The 25502-nt window shown below is 38.2% G+C and overlaps 1 protein-coding gene across 3 annotated transcripts in view; it reads left to right on the top strand.

The window, feature by feature from the left end:
* Positions 1–25502, top strand: part of LOC150105342 (calmodulin-binding transcription activator 1-like) — a 1067501-nt gene that overhangs the window by 828537 nt on the left and 213462 nt on the right. For all 3 annotated transcript variants that reach the window (XM_090394729.1, XM_090394728.1, XM_090394730.1), the window contains one exon: positions 19321–19526. In XM_090394729.1, coding sequence (XP_090250855.1) covers positions 19321–19526 — 206 coding nt within the window. The remainder of the gene's footprint in view (positions 1–19320; positions 19527–25502) is intronic.

The raw sequence follows: 25502 nt of genomic DNA, 5'->3' as shown, positions 1-25502 counted from the left end.
TTAATACAGATGGAATTATAAAAAGAGTAGAAGGCGAGAGAGGAAAATCCAGAGGCCATTCCAGGAAGTTATGTAAGAGTGCGGTGAAGAGAGGTGTGAGTAGATTTTTTTCATGGAGAATTGTCTGTGAATGGAATGCCCTACCAGAATGTGTTGTTAAGGCAAGGAGTGTTAAGTATTTTAAGATTCCGTATGATAAATATGTTGTCAGTTGAATGAACCTCTCATGATGAGTCTGCCAGCTCCATAGAAGGTGCAATAATAATAACAATAACAGGAGGGATCTTGCTTGGAGAATTGCATCTGGTCACTTCCTGTAGATGTCATCAACTTTAATATTGAAGATCCCATTTGTGACCATCTGTTACAGGTTAGAAAACAGTCAGAACATGTGCTCTACAGCTGTCCTCTTGCCCTGTGTATTTGGAACAGATTATGTAATACAGTAAAAAAGAAAACGAGTGATTTAAAAACCGTAACCGATGTTAATAAGGACGAAAGTGAGGCGAGAGTGGTGGAAGGAAATGAAATTGAGAGAACGAATGAAACGAATGAATGAAACTAGAAATGGCATTATGTAGGAATCGCAGGTGGAAATAATCGAAGAATGAATGATAGTGAAAGACGGACGCATGTTGGACCGAAAGTACAGAAGCACAGAAGGATGAATGAGAGGGAAAGTGAGAAGAGGGTGTTGAGAGTTAGAAAATTAGAAAGAATGAATGATAGAAAGAATGTGATGCAAGATTCAGAAGTTGAATTGGATTGGATGAGAAAAGAGATGAAATGGATGCGGAATGAAATTAAGAAAAATTGGGTAAAAACTATTACAACTAATCATGATGGCACGAAAGAGTTAACAAAAGATACGCATGGGTTTATATGGTGACTCCATTATTAAAGGTGTGCTGGATAATAGGATGCACAAGGTATGTTTTACAGGCGGTAAAATGAATAGAGTGATTGAGACATTGGATATAAGGAGGGAGCGAGCAACGGGGTTGATAGTTTTAATTGGCATGAATGATTTGACAGAGGACAAAGAGCAAGTCAGAATGGATATCAGGAGGCTGCTTAGAAGGATAAAAGAGAATAGTGTGACAGAAAGAGTAGTCAGCAGGTATGACTATGGTGAGATGAGGCAGAGAGCAAGGATTATAAATGATATGCTGGCTGAAATGTGTGAGGAGATGGGAGTACAGTTTGTTAATGTGTGGAATGAGTTTGAAGGAAGAAGTGAACTGTATGGGAGCGATGGACTGCATTTGAGTGGTTATGGTGTGATTCGCTTGGAGAGACTGCTACTGGAAGGTAGAGAAGTGAGTAGAGTGAGAGAGAGAATGAATCAGATCAAGCGGGAAGTGATGTGGAAGAGCAGGAGAGATTGAAGAGGTGGCTATGAATGAGGAAGTGAGTGACTTTGATTAGGCCACACATGGACTATTGCATCCAGATTTGGTCACCTGGTTTTCAGAAGGATGAAGAGATGTTGGAAAGGGTCCAAAGGCGATTGACTAAGGTAGTTTCTGACCTCTGGAATGTCGAGTATGAGGAAAGATTGAGACCTACAAGTTGTAGGTCTCAATCTTTCCTCATACGTTGTAAGTGGTTGTTATAGGATCAATGCTGGAGAAGTTCTACAGTAAATAGTGGGAGACTGGGGGAGAACCAGAGGTCATCCCTGGAAACTGTATAAAGAGGGTGTGAGCAGGGGCAGGTTTTTTTTCATGCAGAGTTGTGAATGATTGGAATGCCTTGCCTGAGAGTGTGGTGTCTGGAAGGAGGTTTGAATATGTTCAAGGTATGGTATGATGAGCTGTGTGTGTGATAAAATGACCTCCCAAATGAGTCTTTGACTCCATGAGGTCTTAGGGTAATAATAATAATATTATTATTATTATTATTACGGGCAGCTCCAAGGAGTCTTTGGACTCATCGAGGGAGGCCCAACATCATGTCAAGAACAACTATTCAACATTCAGACAGTATCTATCACCTTGAACTCATTTAGAGTCATGGCACCCACAACAGAACTCTGGCAGCTTATTCCACTCATTCACCACTCTCCAAGTAAAAAACCTAGCTCTAACACCCTTGCTAACCACACTCTTACCAAGCTTCCATGTATTGCCCCTAGTCTTCCTACTACCAGTCCTATTCTCAAAAAATATCTTCTGAATTAATCTTATAGAAACCCTTCAGTAATTTGAATGTCTCAATCATATCACCCCTTTTCTGCCTATCAACTAATTTCTGCAATCCACAAATCTTCAACCTGTTCTCATAAGGTTCATTCCATAGTCCTGCTATCATCTTGGTCACTCGTCTCTGGATTCTCTCCACCTCCTCCCCATCAAGAAGAAACCCTGGCGCCCATATCTGGGCATAGTATTCACATAATATGTTGGGCATTTCATTACTTACTACTGAACTTCCCACCTGTCAGTAGTGGGAAGGGAATTTTGATTTTTACAATTGAGTTAAAATATCACTGATAAAAAGAACATGGCCCAGAAAACCAGTAGTGTGATATATAAGTGCTTAAAATATTTGATTATGGAAATTTTGTTGTTTATTCCAATGATTTTTATACTTAGAAAGAAGAATTCTATGAGATACCAAATTTTTGACTAGGTGATATAGATCATTCACATTATGCAACATTCATGGGAGAAAATTCTCTCTATTTTAATTGTAAGAGATTTTTCAAATGGTTCCATCCTCTTAGTTCACTGTGGTCTTATTGTCATATTCAGGAAGGACTAGACAGCAGTCCCATGCAAAGAAGACCAACTCAAGGCAATTAACTTAAAGTTACCCGCCTGTGTACCAGTAATCTCTGAATTTTATTTTCAGTTGGTCGTCAAGCTGAATGAAACCTGTGAAAAAAAAAAAGATAGCTTTTAGCTGCAAAGAGCTGAGACTGTTTTTTCTTTCTCTTACTGTCCACTGTCTTTTCTTTCTCCTATCAGGCCTCTCTTACACCTCTATAATTACTCTGATGAACATCCTTTACAACTTCACTTCAATAAAGTTTGAAGATTACAGAATTTCTGCAGGTGATTACTTGATTATATCTATATTCTTATTTTTGGATAATTTCAGCTTTATTTTGCATGTACTGATACCCCCCCCCCCCCACACACACACGCTAGTATTAGATTATTCAAGCTACCTGTCTTCATAATTTGCAGGATTTATGTGCTAATAATCTCATTTGAGATAATAAGATTGCAGATAATAGTGTTTATATCTGCACTGTGGGATGTCTTTAAGCCACAGCATGACCATATTTCATAGCAGCTTAGCCTGGAGCATTAGGTTTAAAAATAAACAGCAGGAGTGATATAATTTTAAGATAAAAGTATATTAGTTTTAACTTTTCTAATATGTTTAACATTTTGTACACTTCTTTGAAAGTTTTTTGTAAGATATCAGTTAAACAACGTCCTGTATTTCTTGCTCTTTGTATCCTCATGAAAAACATCATATCTCTCCATCTTCGTTTCTATCCAGATATTATTCTCATCTAACTGACAATGACAAAGTTCATTATTCTCATCACATATACAGAATATTTATAAATATACATTTCAAGTAGTACTATCATATTTTCTGTTTGTTTTTTCATTTATTTTGGGTTGATTATTTTGTTATAAACCAATAAAAATATTTTCCTTATATATACAGATAGAGTAAGATACATTATCAGACAGTTTTCATAGTTTATAACAAATGTTTAAAATAAGCTAGTGAGTTTTTACAATTTTTTTTTTATGCATGTAACCAAGGGCCATAGCCATATCGGTTACTAGAAAACTGAATTTGAGCTATACAGTCACTGCAAAATTCATTCACTGTATCTATCAGGGCTCACATAACATGGTATATAATATACTCAGGGCCATACTTACACTTTTACTGAGGTGCAAGAGTTCTGGATCTAATATCCACTTATATAAAATGGGATATATTACGTTTGGGCAATAACGATCAAGGAAGGGATGGAGTAGCAATAGCATTCAAACATGAAGATAAACTTCTTGATTGGAAGGCAGTTTCAAATAGTTATGTGGACAAACTTTAAATGGGGAAAAGAACAATGAAACTTATTTGTGTGCCTATGGGGAAACAGGTGGTTCTTCTGTGGAAGTAGTCGAGGAATTTTTTCTCATTTGAACAGACAGCTAATATAAAGAAAATGGAAAAGGTGATCCTTGTTGGAGATTTAAACAGCAAATTAGGAAATGAATCCCACCAGGCATATAGGCATTTTTTGGGAAAATTTAAAGAAAGAGCAAAGCTAATAATAACAGTAAGTATCTGCTGGATATCTGCCTAGGATATTGGACTAATGATTACTAACACTATGTCCCAACATAAAGATGTGCACAAGTTCACATGGAGAGAAGATGAAAGAAATAGGAAAATCTTCCTTAACTATGAATATATCTCTGTTTACAATGACAATCTAGTTGAGGATACAAGAGTTTTACAGAGGATTTGAAATTGTCTGTTACTTAGTGTTAAGTAGGATAAAAATGGATATCTCATTGAAAAGAGGTATGAAAGAAAGTTTTACAAAGAATTAAAGTTGAGCAGCTTTTACTGGTAAACTGTACATTCAGCTATACAAACATTATTGAAGAAAAAAATGAAACATTTTGAAAATAAGAACCAAACCTTGGAGTCATAGTGGCAAACAAGGAAGAAAACATTCATTGAATCAGCTAGGGCGTTATGCGGTGGAGTTGTCTGCAAAGATAGAGAAATAAGAAATAGAGGAAAGAGTACTGTAAAAGGAATCAAAGATGATAATAGTGACATGAAAATTGAAGATAAGGATAACCTAGATGTCCAGAGTAATTACTTCAAAAGACTGTTAAATGAACCAAGCAGTGGCAATACTGTACAAAAAAATTTTTAAGTGGAATGTAAACAGGAGTACATATCAATATTTGAGGAAGGGGAAAAAAAAGCCATCAAAAACTTGAAAGGTGGAAAGGCACTTGGAATAGATCATGTTCAACCAAAAATTCTAAAATATGGAGTATAAAAGTTTTGCAGCAGCTACAGTGCATTATATAAAGCAAAAAAACTCAAGACATATTACGCGAGACGAGACCTCCTAGAATATACGGTTTACCCAAACTTCACAAGAACAACATCCCACTCAGACCCGTCATTGATTCTATTAGCAGCCCGACTTAGAAGTTATCAAAATTCTTATCTAACCTTCTCCGTCTCCACATTGGCCACTCAGCCTCATCAATTAAAAATTCCACAGAGTTTCACGCTAAAATAAAAGACACTCAACTGTTGGAAACAGGCATGCTAATTAGCTTCGACATTGTCTCTCCCTCTTCACTAATATTCCCCATAAGGAAACAGTGGACCTGTTAACTCAAAAATTTCCGTCTGATATTGTTGAACTATTCAAATTTACAATTACTTCCGGTTACTTCACTTGGAAAGAAAAAATCTACAAGCAAGAGGAGAGAACAGCTATGGGGTCTCCCTTATCACCTAACTTGGCAGACCTGTTTATAGAAGATCTTGAAGAAAACATTTTTGCGTTTCAACCTAAATCAAAACTCTGCCTACGTTATGTTGATGACGTCTTTGCAGTCTGGAGTCATTCTGAACAAGAGCTGCATCTGTTTCTAGATAAAATAAACCTTCTTCATCCCCAGCATCAAATTTACATTGGAAAAAGAATCTCCACTGGGTATCTCTCTCCTGGATTTACACATCCAAAGAAAAGAAGATGGTTCCATCTCCACTTCTGTCTATCGAAATCCGACCTTTTCAGGTCGCTACATCCACAACTCTTCTGCTCATCATCCTTCTCAAAAATTTGGCATCATCAAATCACTGGTAACCAGAGCGCACAGATTTTGCTCCTCTGAGGAATCTCTAAAACAGGAATTGGAAATAATCAAAAACACTGCCATTCTAAATGTATACAATCCTGAAACTACTCAAAAAATCATCAGCCACTTCTCCACACATCAACCTAGACTAGACAAGGACAAGCCTATAGGATTCCCATACCATTTGTCAAAGGCATCTCAGCACGACCAAATTACCAAAACAAGCCTTAAAGTACAAGCCATTAGGAAAAAAAAGCAGGACATCCTCTTAAACGATTCAACGATGACTTCTAAGGCCGGAACAGGGCTTAGAAGCTAGGCCTAAATCATTGATGCGCATGATGATGATGATGATGATGCTCTCAGAGCGAATTTCAAAAATTATGAAAAAATACAATCTTGCTGCGACCTACAAACCCATCAACTAGATCTACAACTTGTTACCTTCGCCTAAAGACAAACTCCCACCTCTGTTACTACTTGGCATGTACGAGGTATTATGCTCCTGTAAGCTGTCGTAATATGGGCAGACAGGCAGATCTGTTCTTAAACGCATCTCTGAACATCAAGACCACACCTGTCTCAACAAGCCGCAGAAATCCAGCCTCTCCCAACACGGAGTTCAAAACCCAAACCACAGGATTAACTGGGAAAAGAGCAAACTTCTACACAGATCTTCATACAAACATGAACGTTTATATAAAGAAAGTGCTGAAGCCCTACTTCACAGACCCAATCTAAACCTCAGTGATGGCCTTGCCATTCCTAAAGTATGGAAAATTGTCATACAAAATTGTGTAAAATAATTTAATTTTCATTTTAATGTCATCTAAATAATCTAATTTATTTATTTATTTTTTTAATGCTAGAAAGCATTGCTGCACGCATTTGGATTCCATTATATACATGCGCCCTATCTGTATGTTATTCCTAGTATTGTTCCCAACTGTACTGACAATGTCCTAAGACACTTAGGTCGAAATATTTATGTATTAAAAAAACCTAGCTGCGACTAGGTTTTTTTAATACGTAAATTACTGTGGTTTTACGTGTGTTTCTTTAGTCATGAATTCTCCACAGGTTTCTTTATATAATCAAATTTCAGCTATTAAGCACAGTTTTCAGTTTGGAGAGCAAGTTAAGTCTGGAAACTGACAACAGAATAAGCAAGGCTGGCGTTGTAAGTAATCAGTTGAATACATTTAGATGAAATAAGAGAGAAATTAGCCAAAACACCAAACTAGCTGTATACAAAACACTGTTCAAATCAGTTTTAAGTTTTGGATCTAAGAGTTTAGTTAGAAATAAAGCACCTCATCAAAAACTAGAGATCACAGATATGAGGGTTCTGAAAAAAATTCAGGAAGTGAACAGATAGCATCAATGGCTGAATCATGTGAAAAATGAATATATTAGAAGGGAATGTAACATTATTAGCATTGAAGAATATGTGAGTGGGATTAATCTAAAATGGTGGCAACTTAAATAAAATGGATGAAGAAAGGTTAGCAAGACAGGTATTTGAAGACAAGATTTCAGGAAAGATTACAAGCTATACAACAGTCTGATTCTGTCAGAAGCCTTAGAAGCACAAGATGCTAGTTATGACAATATTGGAGTATTCACAAGTAATAGATTAATTTGATGAAAATTCTTGATATGAGATTGATAATATTGTAAATTTACGAGGGCTGTTCGATAAGTCCATGCAAAGTCTAAGAGATGGCGCCACCAGTATGTCTCGAGGTTGTTTTTAGTTGCTGGTAACTGTTGGAGGATCACGCACACACACACACTAAGTTTCAATCATATAGATCTATTACTCTGTGTTTGGCGTTCATTTGAATCGATCAAGTCCAGTGATTTGTGAAAATGGATGAGAAAGAATTTCTTGTAGTGATTAAACATTACTTTTTGGAAAGTAAAACAGCTCAGGAAACCAAAGCTAAGCTTGATAAACATTATGGTGCATCTGAACCTTCGATTAGAATGATTTATAAGTGGTTTAGTAACTTTTAAGTGGACATATGAGCACAACTGACGCTGAATGTTCTAGACACCTGTTGGTTTGGATTGAAACGCAAAAATTTTTCTTCAAGACCTATAAACAGGTCTGCCAAGTTAGGTGATAAGGGAGACCCCATAGCTGTTCCCTCCTCTTGCGTGTAGATTTTTTCTTTCCAAGTGAAGTACCCGGAAGTAATTGTAAATTTGAATAGTTCAACAATATCCTACTCCAGAAATTATTGAAAAAATCCATGATATGATGATGGATGATAGAAGAGTGCAGGTGCATGAAATTGCTAAGGCTGTGGGCATCTCAAATGTGTAAATGTTCATGTACATAATATTTTACACGAACATTTACATGTTAGAAAACTATCTGTAAGATGGGTGCCGTGTTTGCTCACACTGGATCAAAAGTGTCAACATGTGAACTGTTGCAAAATTGTTCGATTTATGCTATGAAGTCTTTTCGCATCCCCCCTACTCTCCAGATTTGGCTCCCTTGGACTACTATCTGTTTCCAAACATGAAAAAATGGCTGGCAGGAAAGATATTTTCATTAAATGGTGAGGTATTGCTGAAACAGCTGCCCATTTTGAAGAGTTGGACAAATCATACTATATGGATGGGATCAAAAAACTCGAGCATCATTGGACTGAGTGTATAGACCTCAATGTTGAAAAATAAAAAATGTTTGTCCCCAAAAAATTATGTTTTCTTCATTTTTGTGCGGACTTATCGAACAACCCTCGTAATTATGTAGTGCTGTTATAGTAGACTGAACTCTCCTGAAAGATATATTTGAGGAAATTGATGATAACATGCCTTAGTGACATTCTCACCTTCCTTTTATAATACAGTGACAACTGAGTTGAATAAAGGTAATAGATTTACAATGATACTGCTGGATTTTTCAAAGCGGTTGACAAGTTATCGTTTGGAATTCTAATCAGTAAATTACAGCACATGGGGATGGATATAAAGTTGGTTGATGGAGAGATAACAGACAATAGTTTATTCAGGATTAGAATCCGGTAGAAAGCCTATGACTGTGGAGTGCTGAAGGGCCCTGTTCTTGGGTCACTACTATTTAATTTGTATGTGAATGATATTAGGAAATGATCTTAGAGGAGCTATTCAGATTTGTCAGTGATGCAAAATTGGGTTGAGCAATAATTAATAGAGATTATGTTAAACTTTTTCAGGATGATCTAGATAGACTGGCAATATGGGCAAAGGAGAATGAATGTCAGTTTAATAAGACAATTATAAGGTTATGCATTTTGGTACAGAATGCATAAGGTTATTATTATTATTATTATTCCTGATACCTCCAAGGAGTCCGAAGACTCATCGCGGGAGGACATCTTCAACTGTCTCTACACCTTACCTCTACTACGAATCAACGCCATCTACCGCCCACTTCCAACACCACAACTAGTAATTTTTGTCTGTAAATTGCGTGTGTTCTGAAGGGCCGATTTGTATGTATGCGGGATGAAAAACCCGAGTTTCCGGGAGAAAAAACCCTGCTACCTCCGTATGAGATCGGCTAACTCACCATCGATTGAAATCGACCAGATAAAGATTTATGCATTCTGTACTCCATGAAATTAATGAAGCCAGGGATTTGTGTGTATGTTACTGGATGAAGAGTTAAAGTTTTGAGGCACCTTTGCAAAAGTGGCTAAAGCAGCTCATCAGATTACTTAGTTATCAAAGAATACCCTGATGAGCAGAGACAAGCATATACCTCTTTATAGAGCCTTGATAAGGTCTGATTTTGATTACTCTGCCCAGATCTGGTCTCCTGGTTTTCTTGGGAATGAGGAGAAGATCAAGAGGCCAGTGATTAAGATCATGAGTAGGTCTATGAAATGAACCTTATGCAGATAGGTTTGAAAAGGATGATTTGTTTACAGAAATTGGTTGGCAGGTGGAAAAGGGGTGATGTGATTGAGACATACAAATTACTGAGTTTTTTACAGGATTAACACAGATGAAATTTTTCAGAACAGATCTAGTGGTTGGAGAACTAAAGAGCCATCCTTGGAAAGTGAGCAAGAGTTACCTGGGGTGGGAGGCTAGAATTTTTGCTTGCATAGTGGTGAATGAGGGGAATAGGTTGCCAGAGTTTGTTGTGGGTGTCATTGATTGTGAATGAGTTCAAACCAAGGTGTGATAGATATTGCTTGATTGTTGGATAGTGCTTGTGCATAATGTCTAAGACCTTCCTTGATTCGTCTAAGGACTCCATGGCATGTAGTCCTTAGACTAATCCATGTAATAATAGTAATGATAATAATCCTTTAAAGTAAACATATTCATATGATGAATACCATAATACACTTGCTTATGTTAACATACTACCATGATAGTTACTGTCAGCCTACAGCTGAATTAATCAGATTTGGACTATCTCTCTGACATCTGTGGGAGACTTGGAGGATCTTCTAAATTAATAACAATGAACACAGTGCCATGAGAATATAATTTCTCTGTATTTAAAACAATGGCCATTTAAAACAACTGTAGTTTAAAAAATTTCAAATGAAGTGGTTTCTTATTAATTGAATCATAATTTTTTGAGAGGATAGGATAGGAATAATAGACACAGACCCATATACACATCATAGACATATAATCATAAATATAATGTCATGACCCACATTTTAGTAGCAAGTAGAAGGAAGAATGATCATGGAAAGAGTTAAGGTATGAAAGTGGTAGAATGGTAACTGCTGCTGAAGATGTTGAGGTATTCAGGGATCAATTTATAAGTGTATTTCATCCTGATCAGGGTGGAATCATGAGGAACTTGAGTGTAGAGGACATAGGAGAGGATAGCTTAATTGTGAGTGAGCAAGAGGTATTTGAGGAAATAAATAACCTTCATGTTAATAAGGTGATAGGATTTGATGAATATCACCACACATCTTAAGAGAATGTTCCAGGGAACAGTAGCATTGGCATTCCTGTTTAACAAGAGTTTTGCAACAGCACAGGTTCCAAGGGAGTGGAAGGAGGATAAAATTGTTCCACTGCATAAAGGTGATAAGGCTGTAGCTTCGAATTATAGACCGGTCTGTATATCTGGAGTTGTGGTGAAGGTCCTGGAGAGATTGGTGAGTAGGATACAGAAATGGGTTAATAACAGCAGTATTCTCTGTGGTTATCAGAATGTGTTTGTTAAGAGGAGATCATGTTTCACTAACTTACTTATGTACTATAACAAGGTGGCAAATACCTTGGACAGAGGAGATGCATATACAGTGGTGTACTTCGATTTTGCAAAAGCTTTTGATAGACTGCCACATGACAAGCTCTTAATTAAATTGAAAGAGATGGGATTGGATAACAGACTTCTGTGTTGGATCAGTGACTGGCTGTCAGATAGGTATCAGAAAGCTGTATATGGGGGTGCAGTATCTCGAAAGAGAAAGGTCACCAGTGGTGTGCCACAGGGGTCAGTTTTGGGGCCATTGTTGTTGTTGTCAATTTGTATGTTAATGATATTGGGTTGGGATTAACTAGTGATATCCAGCTGTTTGCAGATGATGCAAAACTGGGGAGAGCAATGCACAATCGATGTTCAGTCAATGATGTTAATGCCTTACAAGAGGACTTGAACAGATTGCATGAATGGGCAGGTAAGTGGAACTTTCAGTTCAATGTTGCCAAGTGTAAGGTTTTGAGATTTGGTAAGCAACGATGGGATGCCAAGTATATACTTGGTGGGGAAACTTTAACAGAAGTAGAGGAGATGAGAGATCTAGATGTGATGGTGGGAAAGGACCTGAAATTCAGGAGCCACATTGCACAAATTGTGAAGACATTAATCGTTGGACGACAGGTGTCGCACTGATTAGATCGTTGGCTTGTCGAGAGCTCCTGAAAAGATTAGTAGTATTTTGTGTTAACATTAGATATTTTACTAGAATTTTAAGTAGTATTGTTTGCTTTTTGTTTCTTGGTGTGTCTGTGCAATTTTTGCGTGTTTTCTGTTATTTTAATTATTATTTTTAAGAAAAGATAGCATACACATGGCACCAATAAAGATAAAAATGGTGGCCAGGTCGCCATGTTTGTTTAAGAGTTTTGATGTAAACGAATTTATGCAATGTGCTGTCTGTGAGATGTATGCCTTGCGAAGAGCGGTGGGAGCCTGGTTAGAAAGTGATAGTGGAGTTAATATGTGTAGAAAGTGTAAAGAGAATGAAGACTTCAAGCGTGTTTCGTGTGTCGAGAGTGATATCGTTAACGATAGTCAGAATGTAGAAAATGGCGGTGTGCTAGAGAATTGCGTGGTAGTGCCAGATAGGTGTGAGAGCGTCGCTGAAAGTGTAAATGAAGGTAGAAACACAGAAAGAATGGATGATTTGATCGATAATGAAAATGGTGAGATAAATGCAAGTAGCGAAATTGCCCATTTGATTGGTGCGATACGCAGAGCTAAAAGACAACTGGAGCATATGGAAAAATGTGTGTGTTGAACGTACCGACAAATAACCGGCGGAAGTCTGTGACAGCAAATAATAGAATGTTCGTAAACGTCAATAAAATGAAGGAGCGAGTGCTGTATGGGGATTCGCAATTAAGAGGCGTAATAATTGAGAGTTTAACGAAGTCGTACCAGCCTGGTGCGAACATAAAGGACGTCAGCGAATCTATTCGACTGCAAAAACAGAGGGTGAAAGAGATGATAATTGTGGCAGGAACGAATGATTTAAAAGAGGACAAAATGGAAATGATAGAGGATGTGAGGGAGTTGTTTGAGGTAGCAAAAGAGAAGAGTGAGAGAGTTAGGATGGTGAGTATCTTACTGCAGTATGACAGCAAAGTGTTTAGAAGGAGGGCCATAATTGCCAATGACTTTATGCGTGGGTTATGCATGGAGAGTGGTGTGGAATTTGTGGATGCGTGGAATGAGTTCGATGGGCGAAAGAACTTATATAAGATGGATGGGTTACATTTGAATGGAGTTGGTGTACGGAGACTTGAAAGAGTGTTGATGAATGATGTGAAAGTGGATGTACAGACTCAGGGAAACTAGATTTATTAAGGCGGGGGGGAGTAGATATGCAGACTTTAGGGGGGCAGTTAAGTGTATGAATGAGTATATTATGCCCGAGCGAGTACGACGGACAACAAATCAGAATGGGATAGTTAGTATAAGGCATCAAAGTAGGGATGGGACAAATGGGCTTCTGCGATTCATGTACACTAATGCCAGGAGTATTAGGAACAAGAAGGAAGAGTTTTTGGCCATGGTTGGCACTTCCAGGCCACAGGTTGTCGGTATTAGTGAAACATGGCTGACAGAAGATGATAAAGCTAGTGGGATTGAATGTGACGGGTATGGCGTGTTCAGGAGTGACAGGGTGAATAAAAAGGGGGGAGGAGTGTTATTGATGATAGCTGATGAGCTTCAGCCAAGGAGTATAGAAGTTGAACTGCAGGATGGGAAAAAAAGCACATTTGAAACTGTTTGGTGTGAGATAGAATCTAGCAGAACAAAATATACAATTGGGTGCTGCTATAGACCAGGTGATGGAGTGGATGGTGGGGATAGTATCCATAAGCAAATAGAAGAAATGAGTGGAAGGAGGGTAATCATTATGGATGATTTCAATTATGGTAACATTGACTGGAAAGAGGAGAGGGCACATGGGAGGAAGGAATTGGATTTTATGCGGTTATTAAGGGACAACTATCTACGGCAACATGTATTGGAAAATACCAGGGGGCAGAGAGTGCTGGACCTAGTAATTGCAACTGAGAATGTGGCTTTAACGAACATGACCATGTTGCCACCAATTGGTGAGAGTGACCATAAGGTCATGACTTGGGAGGTGGCTAAAGGAGTCGAATTTACAATTAAGACAGGGTACATGTGGAATTACCGGGCTGGTAAGTATGACAAGCTTAGGTGTGTGCTTGGCTCAATGCCATGGCATGTAAAACTGCAAGGGCTGGATGTTGATAGTGCATGGGAGGTGGTTAAGAACTGTTTGCAGGAGGCAATGGTTGACTGTATACCAAGAGTCCGAATAATAAATCAAGTAGAGGTTAAATGGATGAATAACACTATTAAACTTGAGCTGCAAAAAAAGAAACAATTGTGGAGGGAATTTAAGGAGAAGGGTGACCATCAGCGCAGGAACAGTATAAAGCTCAGGCCAGGATGGTAACAAGGGTAGTAAGAAAAGCAAAAGCAGATTACAAAAGGAAATTGGCCACGCAGGCTAAAGAGGTAACAAGGGTGGTAAGAAAAGCAAAAGCAGATTACGAAAGGAAATTGGCCACGCAGGCTAAAGAGAATCCCAAACAGTTTTTTCAATATGTTGCAAGTAAAAGGAAAAATGCTCATGGTAGAATGATCTTAAAAAATGCTGAGGGTAGGGAGGTAACCGAATCAGTAGATATTGTGGAATTACTGAGCGAGCACTTTGCAAGAGTATATCATCCAGGTGGTGACTTTGCAGGAATGGAAGAACCAACAGCTTATACTGGAATTGTGATGAATGAAGTAGAGGTAACTAGTCTATTACAGAATCTCAATGTCAATACATCTGTGGGATTGGATAGTATACCAGCTCGTGTCGTACGTGAAGCGGCCAAAGAATTGTCAGTGCCCTTGACCATTTTGTTTAATTTGAGCCTCAGGACTGGGTCAGTCCCAAGGGGGTGGAAAGAGGGGAAAATAGTTCCACTGCACAAAGGTGGTTCCAAGGCTGCTGTTGAAAATTACTGGCCAATCAGCATAACAGGAATCATTATCAAGGTCTTAGAGAAAATAGTCAAGAGGAAAATACAAGATTGGATAGAAGAAAATGGGATACTGTATCGGGGACAGCATGGTTTTGTGAAGGGTAGGTCATGCCTCAGTAACTTGCTCACGTATTATAACACAGTGACGGCTGAACTGGATAAGGGTAATGGGTTTACGGTGATTCTACTGGACCTTGCTAAGGCCTTTGACAGGATACCACATGGAATTCTAATCAGTAAATTGCAGCATATGGGAATGGACATAGGGTTGGTGAGATGGATAGGAGGGTGGTTGACGGAGAGATATCAGAGAGTGGTTTACTCAGGAGTAGAGTCCACAAGATGGCCTGTGACTAGTGGGGTGCTGCAGGGTTCTGTTCTTGGACCACTGCTGTTTAATCTGTTCATTAACGATTTAGGGAAGGATCTAAGTGGAACAGTTCATTTCTTCGCTGATGATGCAAAGTTGGGTAGGGCAATAGTGAATGCAGATGACGTCAAAATTTTGCAGGATGATTTGGACAGATTGGAGGTCTGGGCTAAGGAGAATGGATGTCAATTTAATGTGGCAAAATGTAAGGTTATGCATTTTGGGGTGAAAAGATTGGCGGCAGTTTACTGCATTGGTGGAACCGTGCTCCAGGAAATTGATGAGGCACGAGATTTAGGAGTGTTGGTGGATAAGGAATTGAAATTTAGGGGACACATTGCAAAAGTGGCCAAATCAGCTCATCAAATCACTTGGTTGCTGAAGAATACGTTGACAAGCAGAGACGAGCAGGTTATTGTTCCTCTGTATCGAGCCTTGATAAGACTCCATCTCGACTACTGTGCTCAGATTTGGTCACCTAGGTTTCTTCTTGATGGGGAGGAGGTGGAGAGGAGATCCAGAGGCGAGTGACCAAGATGATAGCAAGTCTGTGGAATGAACCGTATGAGAACAGGTTGAGGATTTGTGGGTTGCAAAAATTGGTTGATAGGTGGAGGAGGGGAGATATGATTGAGACATTCAAATTACTGAAGGGTTTCTATAAAATTAATTCAGAAGATATATTTGAGGACAGGGCTGGTTGTGGGAGGACTAGGGGACATCCATGGAAACTGGGCAAAAGTGTGGTTAGTAAAGGTGTTAGAGCTGGGTTCTTTACTTTTAGAGTAGTGAATGAGTGGAATGTGCTCCCTGAGTCTGTGGTGGATGCTGTGACAGTGAATGAGTTTAAGGCGAGGTATGATAGATACTGTATGACTGTCAAATAGTTGTGATGAATATGATTTGGGGCCTCCCTTGATGAGTCTAATGACTCCCTGGAGTTGCCCGTAACAATAGTAATAGTAATATTTTGCAGGGTGCTGAAACTGGTCTTTGTTAGTCATTAGCAAAAGGGTGGGATGTCACTTTTCCACTTGATAACTAGATGCTAAGTTTTATTTTTGATGTGTCTCCCATCCACCTAACATGATGAACCTATAATACATGAGTAATATGGGTGGGCCAAGGATTTATTTATTTATTTATTTATTTAGTGTATGAGAGAAATACAAGGAATTATTGAGCAAAACTGTATACAGACTGATTTCATTAACTAGTTTCATTAACCAGTCAATCGCATTGTCTGGGAGTAAATGCAAATTGTTGAGGCCTCCAGGAAAGAAGTGTATGGAGCAATCATCGGCGATATGATACATAGTCTGCACAGCACCCTCCCACACACACACACACAGAGCCTTGTCCAGTCCCAAAGCTGTTTAGCTGACTCCAGAGATGTCGAGATAGATTGAATCCTGGGTTCGATGGTTGGATCTGTGATCAGGTACTTGTTTGTAGTTCGTTGCAGATTCTTCTCCGCTAGTCTTGGGGACCATCTAGTAATTCCACAAGCAATATGGGAGATCTGGAGGCAAGGTGGCATGCTGGAGGTGAAGAGATATTTTGATGAATAGGAAGATACATGTTATTTCTGATTTTCTTTATTTCTTTGATGATAGCTTCTTTTCTTCTAAATCATGGAGGAATGATATGGTAAACAAGTAGCACGTAACCATGGGAAAGGAGTAGATCATAAGGTACCAGAAATGGTTCTCATTGTTATGTAGGCTGTGTGTTTACAAGAGTTGCGTGGTGACTTCGGCTCCAGACTAGTGAATAATACTCTGCAAAAGGAAAGACTAGAGCCAGGGCTGCTGTTCAAGAGTCAGAGCAATACAACTCCAAGTTGTGCCTTTCAGCTTGTTTATGATGCAGTTCCTGGAAGATATCTTTAACTTAGTTTTTTCCAAATGTTTTCAGAAAGTCAGACTATGATCAAGTGTGACACAAAGGTAACAAAGATTACTTTCATTGCTTAAAGTCCTATTGCAGAAGTTTATTTTTAGTTTTCTATGTGCCTCATGGTTGTTTAGGTGGAAAGGAGAAACAACAGTTTTGCTGGGATTAGGAGATAGTCCCCCCAGCATTCAGAGTAATTTTGTAGTGAGTTCAGATCTTTGCTCATTGCTTCCTGAAGGCCATGGAAGGTACTGTCTTGGGTGGTGATAGCTATGTTGTCGACACAGATAAACTTTCGGGTAGCTGTTAAAGGGGTATCATTTGTGAATAGGTTGAACACAGCTGGAGGCATGAACAGATCCTTGTGGCAATCCATCCTATAAGATAAATGTTCTGCTTTTTTGTGAATTCAGATGAACCTTTATTTTCCTATTGGTGATTTAGTTGCTTTATACAGTAAACCTTTCTTCCGTATGGCATCATAAGCTGATGTAAGGTCTATGAAAGCAGTACCTGTTTAACCCTTTTGGTATCCATCTTCTATATGGATTGCAAGAGCTAGGACCTGATCGCAGCAGCTTCTGCCAAGCCTAAACCCAGCCTGTTCATGTTCACCAAGTAAGATGGCTTCTATTTTAGGAGAAATTCTAGAGATGATAATACTTTCAAAAAGTTTGTAAATAGTTTGTCACTTATTAGGTTTTGGCAGGGCTACTATCATTGATTTATGCCAAAGTTTTGGGAGCTGTTCATCATATATTATTGTGGAGAAGAAATTAGATAGCCAGGATTTTGCTCTTGGACCAAGGTGAGTAAGAACGTCTGGAAGGATGCTATCGATACCAGAAGCTTTACCTGTTTTAGTTGATTTGAGTGATGTATCGATTTTGTCAGTAGTTACTGGATTGGAGATTGCTATAGAATTATAAGTCCCAGGACATGATAAGAAAATTTTTTTATAAAGACAATGGATCTCTTTTTTTTTTGATGACTGTGGAGATTTGGGGTTTAGCTTTTCTGTGCTAAAATTTTGCAATATTGTTAGGGTTTACTTTTCCTTTAGTTCTGTTTGGAGTGTTCGTGCCTCCTAGGTGACAGTGCAGTGACCAAGCCTTGATCTAGTAAAGTCGTGGCTGTTCATTTCTTCATGCCAGCAAGTTTTTCTACCATCATCCAAGTGCCTTAAGAGCGCGAAGCATTTCTGAATGGTTTCAGTTGTTCATACTCTCTCCAAAGAATATACTTTAGAGATTCAGAAACTGAAAAGAAACTGAAGTTTCTTTTCAGTTTCTGAATCCCAAGAGGATTCAGATTTTTCTGAATCCTCTTGGGATGCATTTCTTGCCAATGCTATGAGAAGTTTAGTGAATCTTTCATAGTTATCAATTGTAGGTTGAATTATGTTGATGTTGTTTTCAATGAATTCAGTAAATTTTGGCCACTTTGCTTTCCTGAAATTCCATCGTGGTATGGGGAAGCTGTTTATTCTGAGGTTATAAGTCCTACACTAAATAGACAGGGTCTGTGCTGGCTGTGGGAAAAAGGAGACAGTGCTTGATAGGTTGAAATGAGAGGGATTCCTTCCATATCATTGGTGGTAAAACAGAGGTCAGGGGTTGTTTGAACCCATCTTCCAGATTTAAAGATTGCAAGTTGCTTGCTGTTGTAAAGAAGTTGGAGGTTGTTTGCTAACATCTGGTCTTTCAATTGTAAACCTGAGTTGTCATCATTATTGTATCTCCATAGTGTACTATGTGAGCTACAGTCAGCTCTGCGACCAGACGGATTGCACAGCTGACAGCTGCTGGATGGGTCTACAGGTGGCAGATATGGAGGGCAGCTGCAAGATAAGCAGGATAACCTGACAAATAAGCAGTCCCAGACCAACATCAGCGGTGGTAGAGTGACCTTTGGCAAGGACTTTCAAATGAAAATGCCACAGAACCCTAAGATGACAATGTGATATACTGTGCTATGCTGCCAATAAATAAGCATGCCCCTGATGAAGTACCTGAAGATAAACCTCAGTGACTGTTCACCAGGTAAGGTGTGGCTGCACAGGTCTCTGTTTCAGAGACAGGTGGAAGCCTGCACTGGTCGTCAGCTAGGAAATAGCAACTTCTAACTAATACTTTACCTTCAGGGTACAAAAGCCAACTACGGTATCCTGGACACTGCAAGAAATTAGCATACAGGGTTTTTTTTTAATTATTATTATTATTATTATTTATTTTTTTTTTTGTATATTTTGAATACATTCTAATTTCAACTAACAAATTCTGACAGAAGTTTGAAAAAGTCAATCACCAAATATCATTATTTTTACAAATGTTTACTGCTCTAGGGTTAAATGAATTTACTTAAATTTGTTGGCAATTATTTATTTTTATATTCCTATATTAGACATGGGCATGTGCAAGAGGTCACAAGGAAGTAGCACTCTTATTATATCAATGGAACAGAGCTGCAGTGAAAGTAGGAGACACTCAAGGCCAAACATCTGTCACTACTGCAAAAGAGAGAGGCCACACTGAGTTGGCAGAAGAAATTAATAAACTGGAACAGGCACAGCAAACAAAAGGAGTTCAAACATCCCCTTTATTAAGAAGGTACTAATCTCCTCAAATATTTTATTATTATCATCATCAATACCAAAGGCACACACTGTTCACACATAAAACTCATGAAACTGTGTTTTAAATTCATTCATGTCTGCATTCACCACACTTCAGGTAATACATTTTACACTCGCCAGCCACTCTCCATGCAAAGAACTTGCTCCTTACTCACGCCATCCTTATACAGTTTCCAGGGATGCCATTTGTTCTATCCCCCCCTCCTCCTCCTCCTCCTCCTCCTCCTATTTTATGAATAATTTCTTCCACATTAATCTGGTTAACCATCCTCTTACCAACATAAGCATCTCAATCATATGACCTCTCTCCTCTTTCTCCAATTCATGAGGCATTGAAAACTTCATTCTCTCAATTTTCATATTCCACATTCCAAAGGCCACTTACCACCTTAGTCAATCTTTTTTGAACACTTTATAACATATTCTTATCGCAATGAAAACCAGACAACCAAATCTGTTCACAGTAATCCATATGAAGCCTGATCAAAACCTACAATGGAACCATAACTTTTTTTTTTTCCCACTTGGCTGCAAAGTAAATTACACTTACCAAGAAATTATGTTCTAGTTGAATCCTTTACAAAAGTGTAAGTAAACAGTTTATCAATGAAGTATCTTCATGACTATGCTACTTGTAAACAGAGACTTTTGACTTCACATCAATTGCCTCAGTATCCTATAATGCAAATGGAAAGGGGTCACTACCCATACTGGTTTCAACCTTTATTAAGGATTTCATTGGGTCGATATCCTCCAGATTCCAAAAATTCATTAGTGACCTAAAAAGATCACTCACACAGTGCAAACAAAAAAATTCTTAAAAAATCTATAATGTATCTTTTAAATCTGCCTGAAACACTGTGGCAAACCTCAACACATCATATCCAAAGACTGCTGACATGCTAAACTTTAGCTCTAGCAGAAGCAGGCAAAAATCCACTATGTGGCAAGCATAAATTCTGCATGACAGAAGACAAAGTCCACAGCATGCAAAGGCCTAATGTTCTGTTCAGAGAACAGGAAGGATCCTTCAGGGCATCACCCAGATGAACATTATAAAATGTCATCAGACGGGAGCCAGACTCAGAAAGATATTAAGATTGAATTAATGTAGAAATCATATATTTTCAAATATACAAAATATAAGAAAATGAGGAGAAAAAGGGTGTGTTGTTATTATTATTATTATTAAAATACTCTGGATCAGAGAGAATTCTAGAAAGTTGTTCACTTGATTACAAAGTAAATTATACTTGCTAAGAAATTCTATGCTTGTTACTTTTTTTTCTTTGTAATCTTTTACTCGTGCATAAGCAAACAAAGTTTGTACATGAAATATCATTGCTACTTCTATACAGAAGCTGTTGGCTTCATATCGATTGCCTATGTATCCCATAATGCAAAGCATGCTTCCTTTTGGAAGCATGCTTTGCATATATATTGCTATGCATTATGGAAAAAGCCACTACCCACACTAGTTATGAACCTTTATTGAGGTTTCATCATTGGAAACCAGACACATAAAATACCAAGATTGAATTTATACAGAATCATACATTTTCCATGCTATGACAAAAAAAATTTCTACAACTATCTGATCTAGAGTACAAAATTTAATAGTAAGATGATGAAACTTTTTGTTACTTATATATGGAAGACAGCCACCACCCAGGTTATCACTTTATCATCACTCACCAACTAGAGTAAAATATCCCCCCTCTCCCATCATATCATCCTCTGATGAAATGATGAGATCTAAGACTCTTGATTCTCATGTGGCTTCATTTACATATTACCTAAAATAGCTCTCTCTCTCTCTCTCAAGAACCAACAAATCATTTTCCTTATTTCCACATTCTCTCTTCATTCCATTCTATAGTACTGTAAGTAAAATCAGCCTTCCCTTGTTCACTAACCTAAGTTGACTATACATTTCCTCATCACTCCCTCATATTTCCTGTCCTACAGAAACATCCGTCTAAATATCTCTTCCTGTCAACCCCTGCCTCACACCATGCTGCCTCAAAACCATTGCCACTTTTCTCCTCTTGCATTTCCATGTTGTGTGGACATAATTCCCATATTATCATTAACAGTACTTCTCCTTGCTTTTTTGCACAATGCTTTCCTTCAGAGAGCATTGTGCCCTTCATTTATATTCCAATCAGAATTTTATCCTCATCCAACCATGCTTCACTTATTCTAACAATCCCCCTCCCCTCCCAAAATAAACTCCACCAGTGAAACAGTTTCATCTTTATTTTTGATTCTCTTAGCATTTATAAACACAGCTATTCATGTTTAGGTCTATAACTAGTCCTACCTATACCACCTGTTTGTTGTGATTTCCCCCCACACCTGCCTGCTCTCCAGTGCTTTTATCACTACTTAATCTTCTCTCACATACACACGCACACACACACATTCACTATTACAACATACACTCTTCTCTCATTTCCTTTCCCGTTTTTTTTTTGCACCCCCATTTTCTCATCATCGTTTCTCATACTATTATTATTTCCATTAACAATCATTTCAGTCTTACTTATTCCACTCTCCTGATCTTTCACTCTTCATCTCTTACTTCCCCTGATCTCTCATTCGCATCACTTGTTACACTTCATTCTAACAACAGTGTCTCCAGTTGACTTGCACCAAATCCATTTAAATGTATTCCATCACTTTTATACACTGAATTAGCTTTGCATTAACCCCTTCAATTAACATATTTGGCATGATAACAAAGTATTACATGATATCAATGTTATGTGCAGCTGGGTACACCTATCCTCTGTACTTAATCAGTAAATGTTTGCCAGTAATGGGGAAATGTGGCGAAGTAAGCCAATTTGACCACAGGCAGATAGTTGGGGCCTGGAGGGCAGGTGCCAGTATTTCGGAAACTGTATCAAGAGTGTACCCTGACTGGATTAGCCATTCAGCAGAAGGGCTCACATTAATCAGTCATGTGTGGTTGATCCTAGAGGTGAGTAATGGGTTTCATGGCTGGTATCTCAGCAATGATATGCAACAGTCACACAGCTCTCCCACCAGTGCAACAGCAAGGCCATTTCCACATACACCATACCTTGCTTTGCCTGGGGTTCCACAGCTGGAAACCAACAAGGGTACCCTGATGGCTAGGCATCACAAACAACGGCTCGCATGGGCCAAGAAACGTCTGCAGTGGGGCCTTGACATATGGAAGAAGGTCATCTGGAGTGATGAGTCCTGTTTTCCTGTTGCACCATGCTGATGGCCAGGTTCACATTTGGTATAAACAGCATGAAGCCCTATCCCCTGGTTACACAGTTGGGGGTTCAACAGGCCAGTGGAGGTGATGTTATGATCTGGCACACCTTAGATCCATTAGTTATCATCCCACAAACACTGAATGCTATTGGGACCTGTTAGCTAACCATCTCTAATCATATCAGCAGGAGGTCTACTCCAAGCACAGTGCCATCTTTCAACAGAACAATGCACCTTATCATCGGGCTCATACAACTACAAAGTAGTTGGAGGAACATAGCAATGATTTCACTACATAAACTTTACCCCAAACTCCCCTGACTGTAACCCAATTAAACATCTTTGGGCTTTGCTAGAATGGGGGTGTGAGATCCTCTTCCACAGAATTAGCATGAACTGAGGAAGTTGCTGCAGTGGACATGGGTCAAGTTATGCATGGAGTATGTTCGAAACCTTGTGTAATCTGTTTCTAGGCATCTGCAAGCTGTAATTGCAGAGAGGTGGACCATCGTGTTATTAGTTGGGTGTTCCTAATGCAAAGGTAACTCAGCATATAAATCAATTCTTCTCTGAAATGCATGAGAAACATCCACAAACTGCACTCTTTTTCTCCTCACAGAGCTTTCTCAGCATTGTCACACTTTGGCAACACGCTGACACCATTTCTTACCATGCTTTTTTTTTTCCCTCCTCAATAACCTTTTGATATTTTTCCTCACATTCTCATTATGTTCAACCAAATCATTTGTTCTCACAACCACCTCTCTCTCTCATCCAAAGCATCAATAATCTTGCTCATTTTTCTCCTGGAAAATACATCTTGTAGACTTTCTCTCATTCACCCCACCTTCAGTAACAGTGTCTCCATACATCAGTATTCTCTAGTCATTCATCACCTTCCTTTTTTCTGCTTTCCTTCATTCTATCTATTTACAACCTTTCATTCCTTTTCACCAAACATATTCCTCATTTGATTTCTCATTCTAATAAACTCTTTCTTCAAATCTTGCATCTGGTAGAATTCACTGTCATTGTTTCCCTTGCTTTTGTTCCATGATTCATAAAAATCTTTCGTAACTGCAATTATGCTAGCTTTCATTTAGTCAGAAAAGTGTATTCACTGATAACTAGTAGTTTAACAAATTATTGCCCATTCTACAAACTCATACTCTCTCTCACCTTTTGTTCAGTCTCTTTACAAACATATTTCCCCACATTCTGAAAAGCATACATGGTACACTCATGACAGTGAGCAATTATTGAAAAATATACCTCTTCAATTACATTTGATTTTCATGCTGTGTGACATGCAGATCTTGTTCATACCTCCATTTTGTTTTATTCAACATAAGCTTCAAAATTCTGTTTAAAAAAAAAAAAAAAAAATCAGTAACAAACTCACAAAACCCCACAATCGTGCAGCTTACACTAAGCTATCAAACACAAACAAGATTCTAATAAAATACAATTGACTTTGCCAGTTACTATACAAAATAGTACTTATCTTTTCCAAAGCTGTTTCCCAACAGCCTGGTAGTATGTAGCAGTTATTTATATTCCATTCATAATATTTAGAAGCAGAAAATTTTATTTATTTTGCTCTTTTGTGGTATAATATTTGTATGCAATATTTTAGATGTACATAATTTTTGTGCTTCCTACCCATGTAAACTTATCTTACTTTAGTAACGTGAGTGAGCTGATTATTAGATAATTCATAAACTCTGCTCAAAAACAAGACATTGAACTTTTTCATCTATAAGTTTATAATATACAGGATGGTAGTAGATGACTTATCTCCCAGGTAGGACCAAGCTAAAAGCCAGATGTGTATCATATTATTATTAGTAGTATTATATTTGGTAACATCCATTTAGTCATGCTGCTTTTAATAATGTATGTGTCTAGTAATTTGAATTTATAACAAAAGTAATGATGTAAAAAGTACTGAAATGCATTTTACTGCAAATACTTCTACAACTTGCATAAGCATGTTTATAAATTTCAAAGTTTCGTAATGATTTTTGCATTATAATTTCTAGACCACCACAGAATCACAATTCTTATTATACATGGTGATGATGATAGCTCTAGAACACAGTACCTGTTGTATATTGCCTTGAACAGTCAGCTTTGATGCAGTCCACCCATTGTAGGAAAATATGCTACACACTTATCACCCTTCATGTTGGCTGAGTGGCTGGCAAATCTGTTCTCCAACTAACAGATGTTTTATGTTCATCTTTAGGCTGGTAATTAGTTTCATAAACTAGTGTGAGACTAGTCCTGCTTACTGGTGGCCTGAAGTTACTTGAAATTATTATTATTAACATCTGACTGCCATGGAGTCACAGACTTGTCATAGGAGTACACACTGTCACACAAAAGCTCATCCTACCATCCTGATTCAATGTGTCTACATTCACAACACACTCAGGCAATGCTTTCCACTCACCAACCACTCTCATATCACAGATCCAACTCAGAAGTCTGTTATCCAGTTCCATCCATTTCAATTTATTTAACAGCTTGTCATGTGGCAGTCTATCAAAAGCTTTTGCAAAATCTAAGTATACCACTGTGTATGTATCTCTCTCTCTTGTCCAAGACATTAGTCCTCTTGTTATGGTACATAAATAAGTTAATAAAAACATGATCTTCCTTGAACAAATGTATGCTGACAACCACAGAGAATACT

The sequence above is a fragment of the Typopeltis vanoorti genome, chromosome 6, assembly GCF_054136105.1.
Source record: "Typopeltis vanoorti isolate ZY-2024b chromosome 6, IOZ_Tvanoo_1.0, whole genome shotgun sequence".
Taxonomy (NCBI): domain Eukaryota; kingdom Metazoa; phylum Arthropoda; class Arachnida; order Uropygi; family Thelyphonidae; genus Typopeltis; species Typopeltis vanoorti.
Note: the sequence above shows the minus strand (reverse complement) of the source record. Positions and strands in the feature narration are given on the sequence as shown.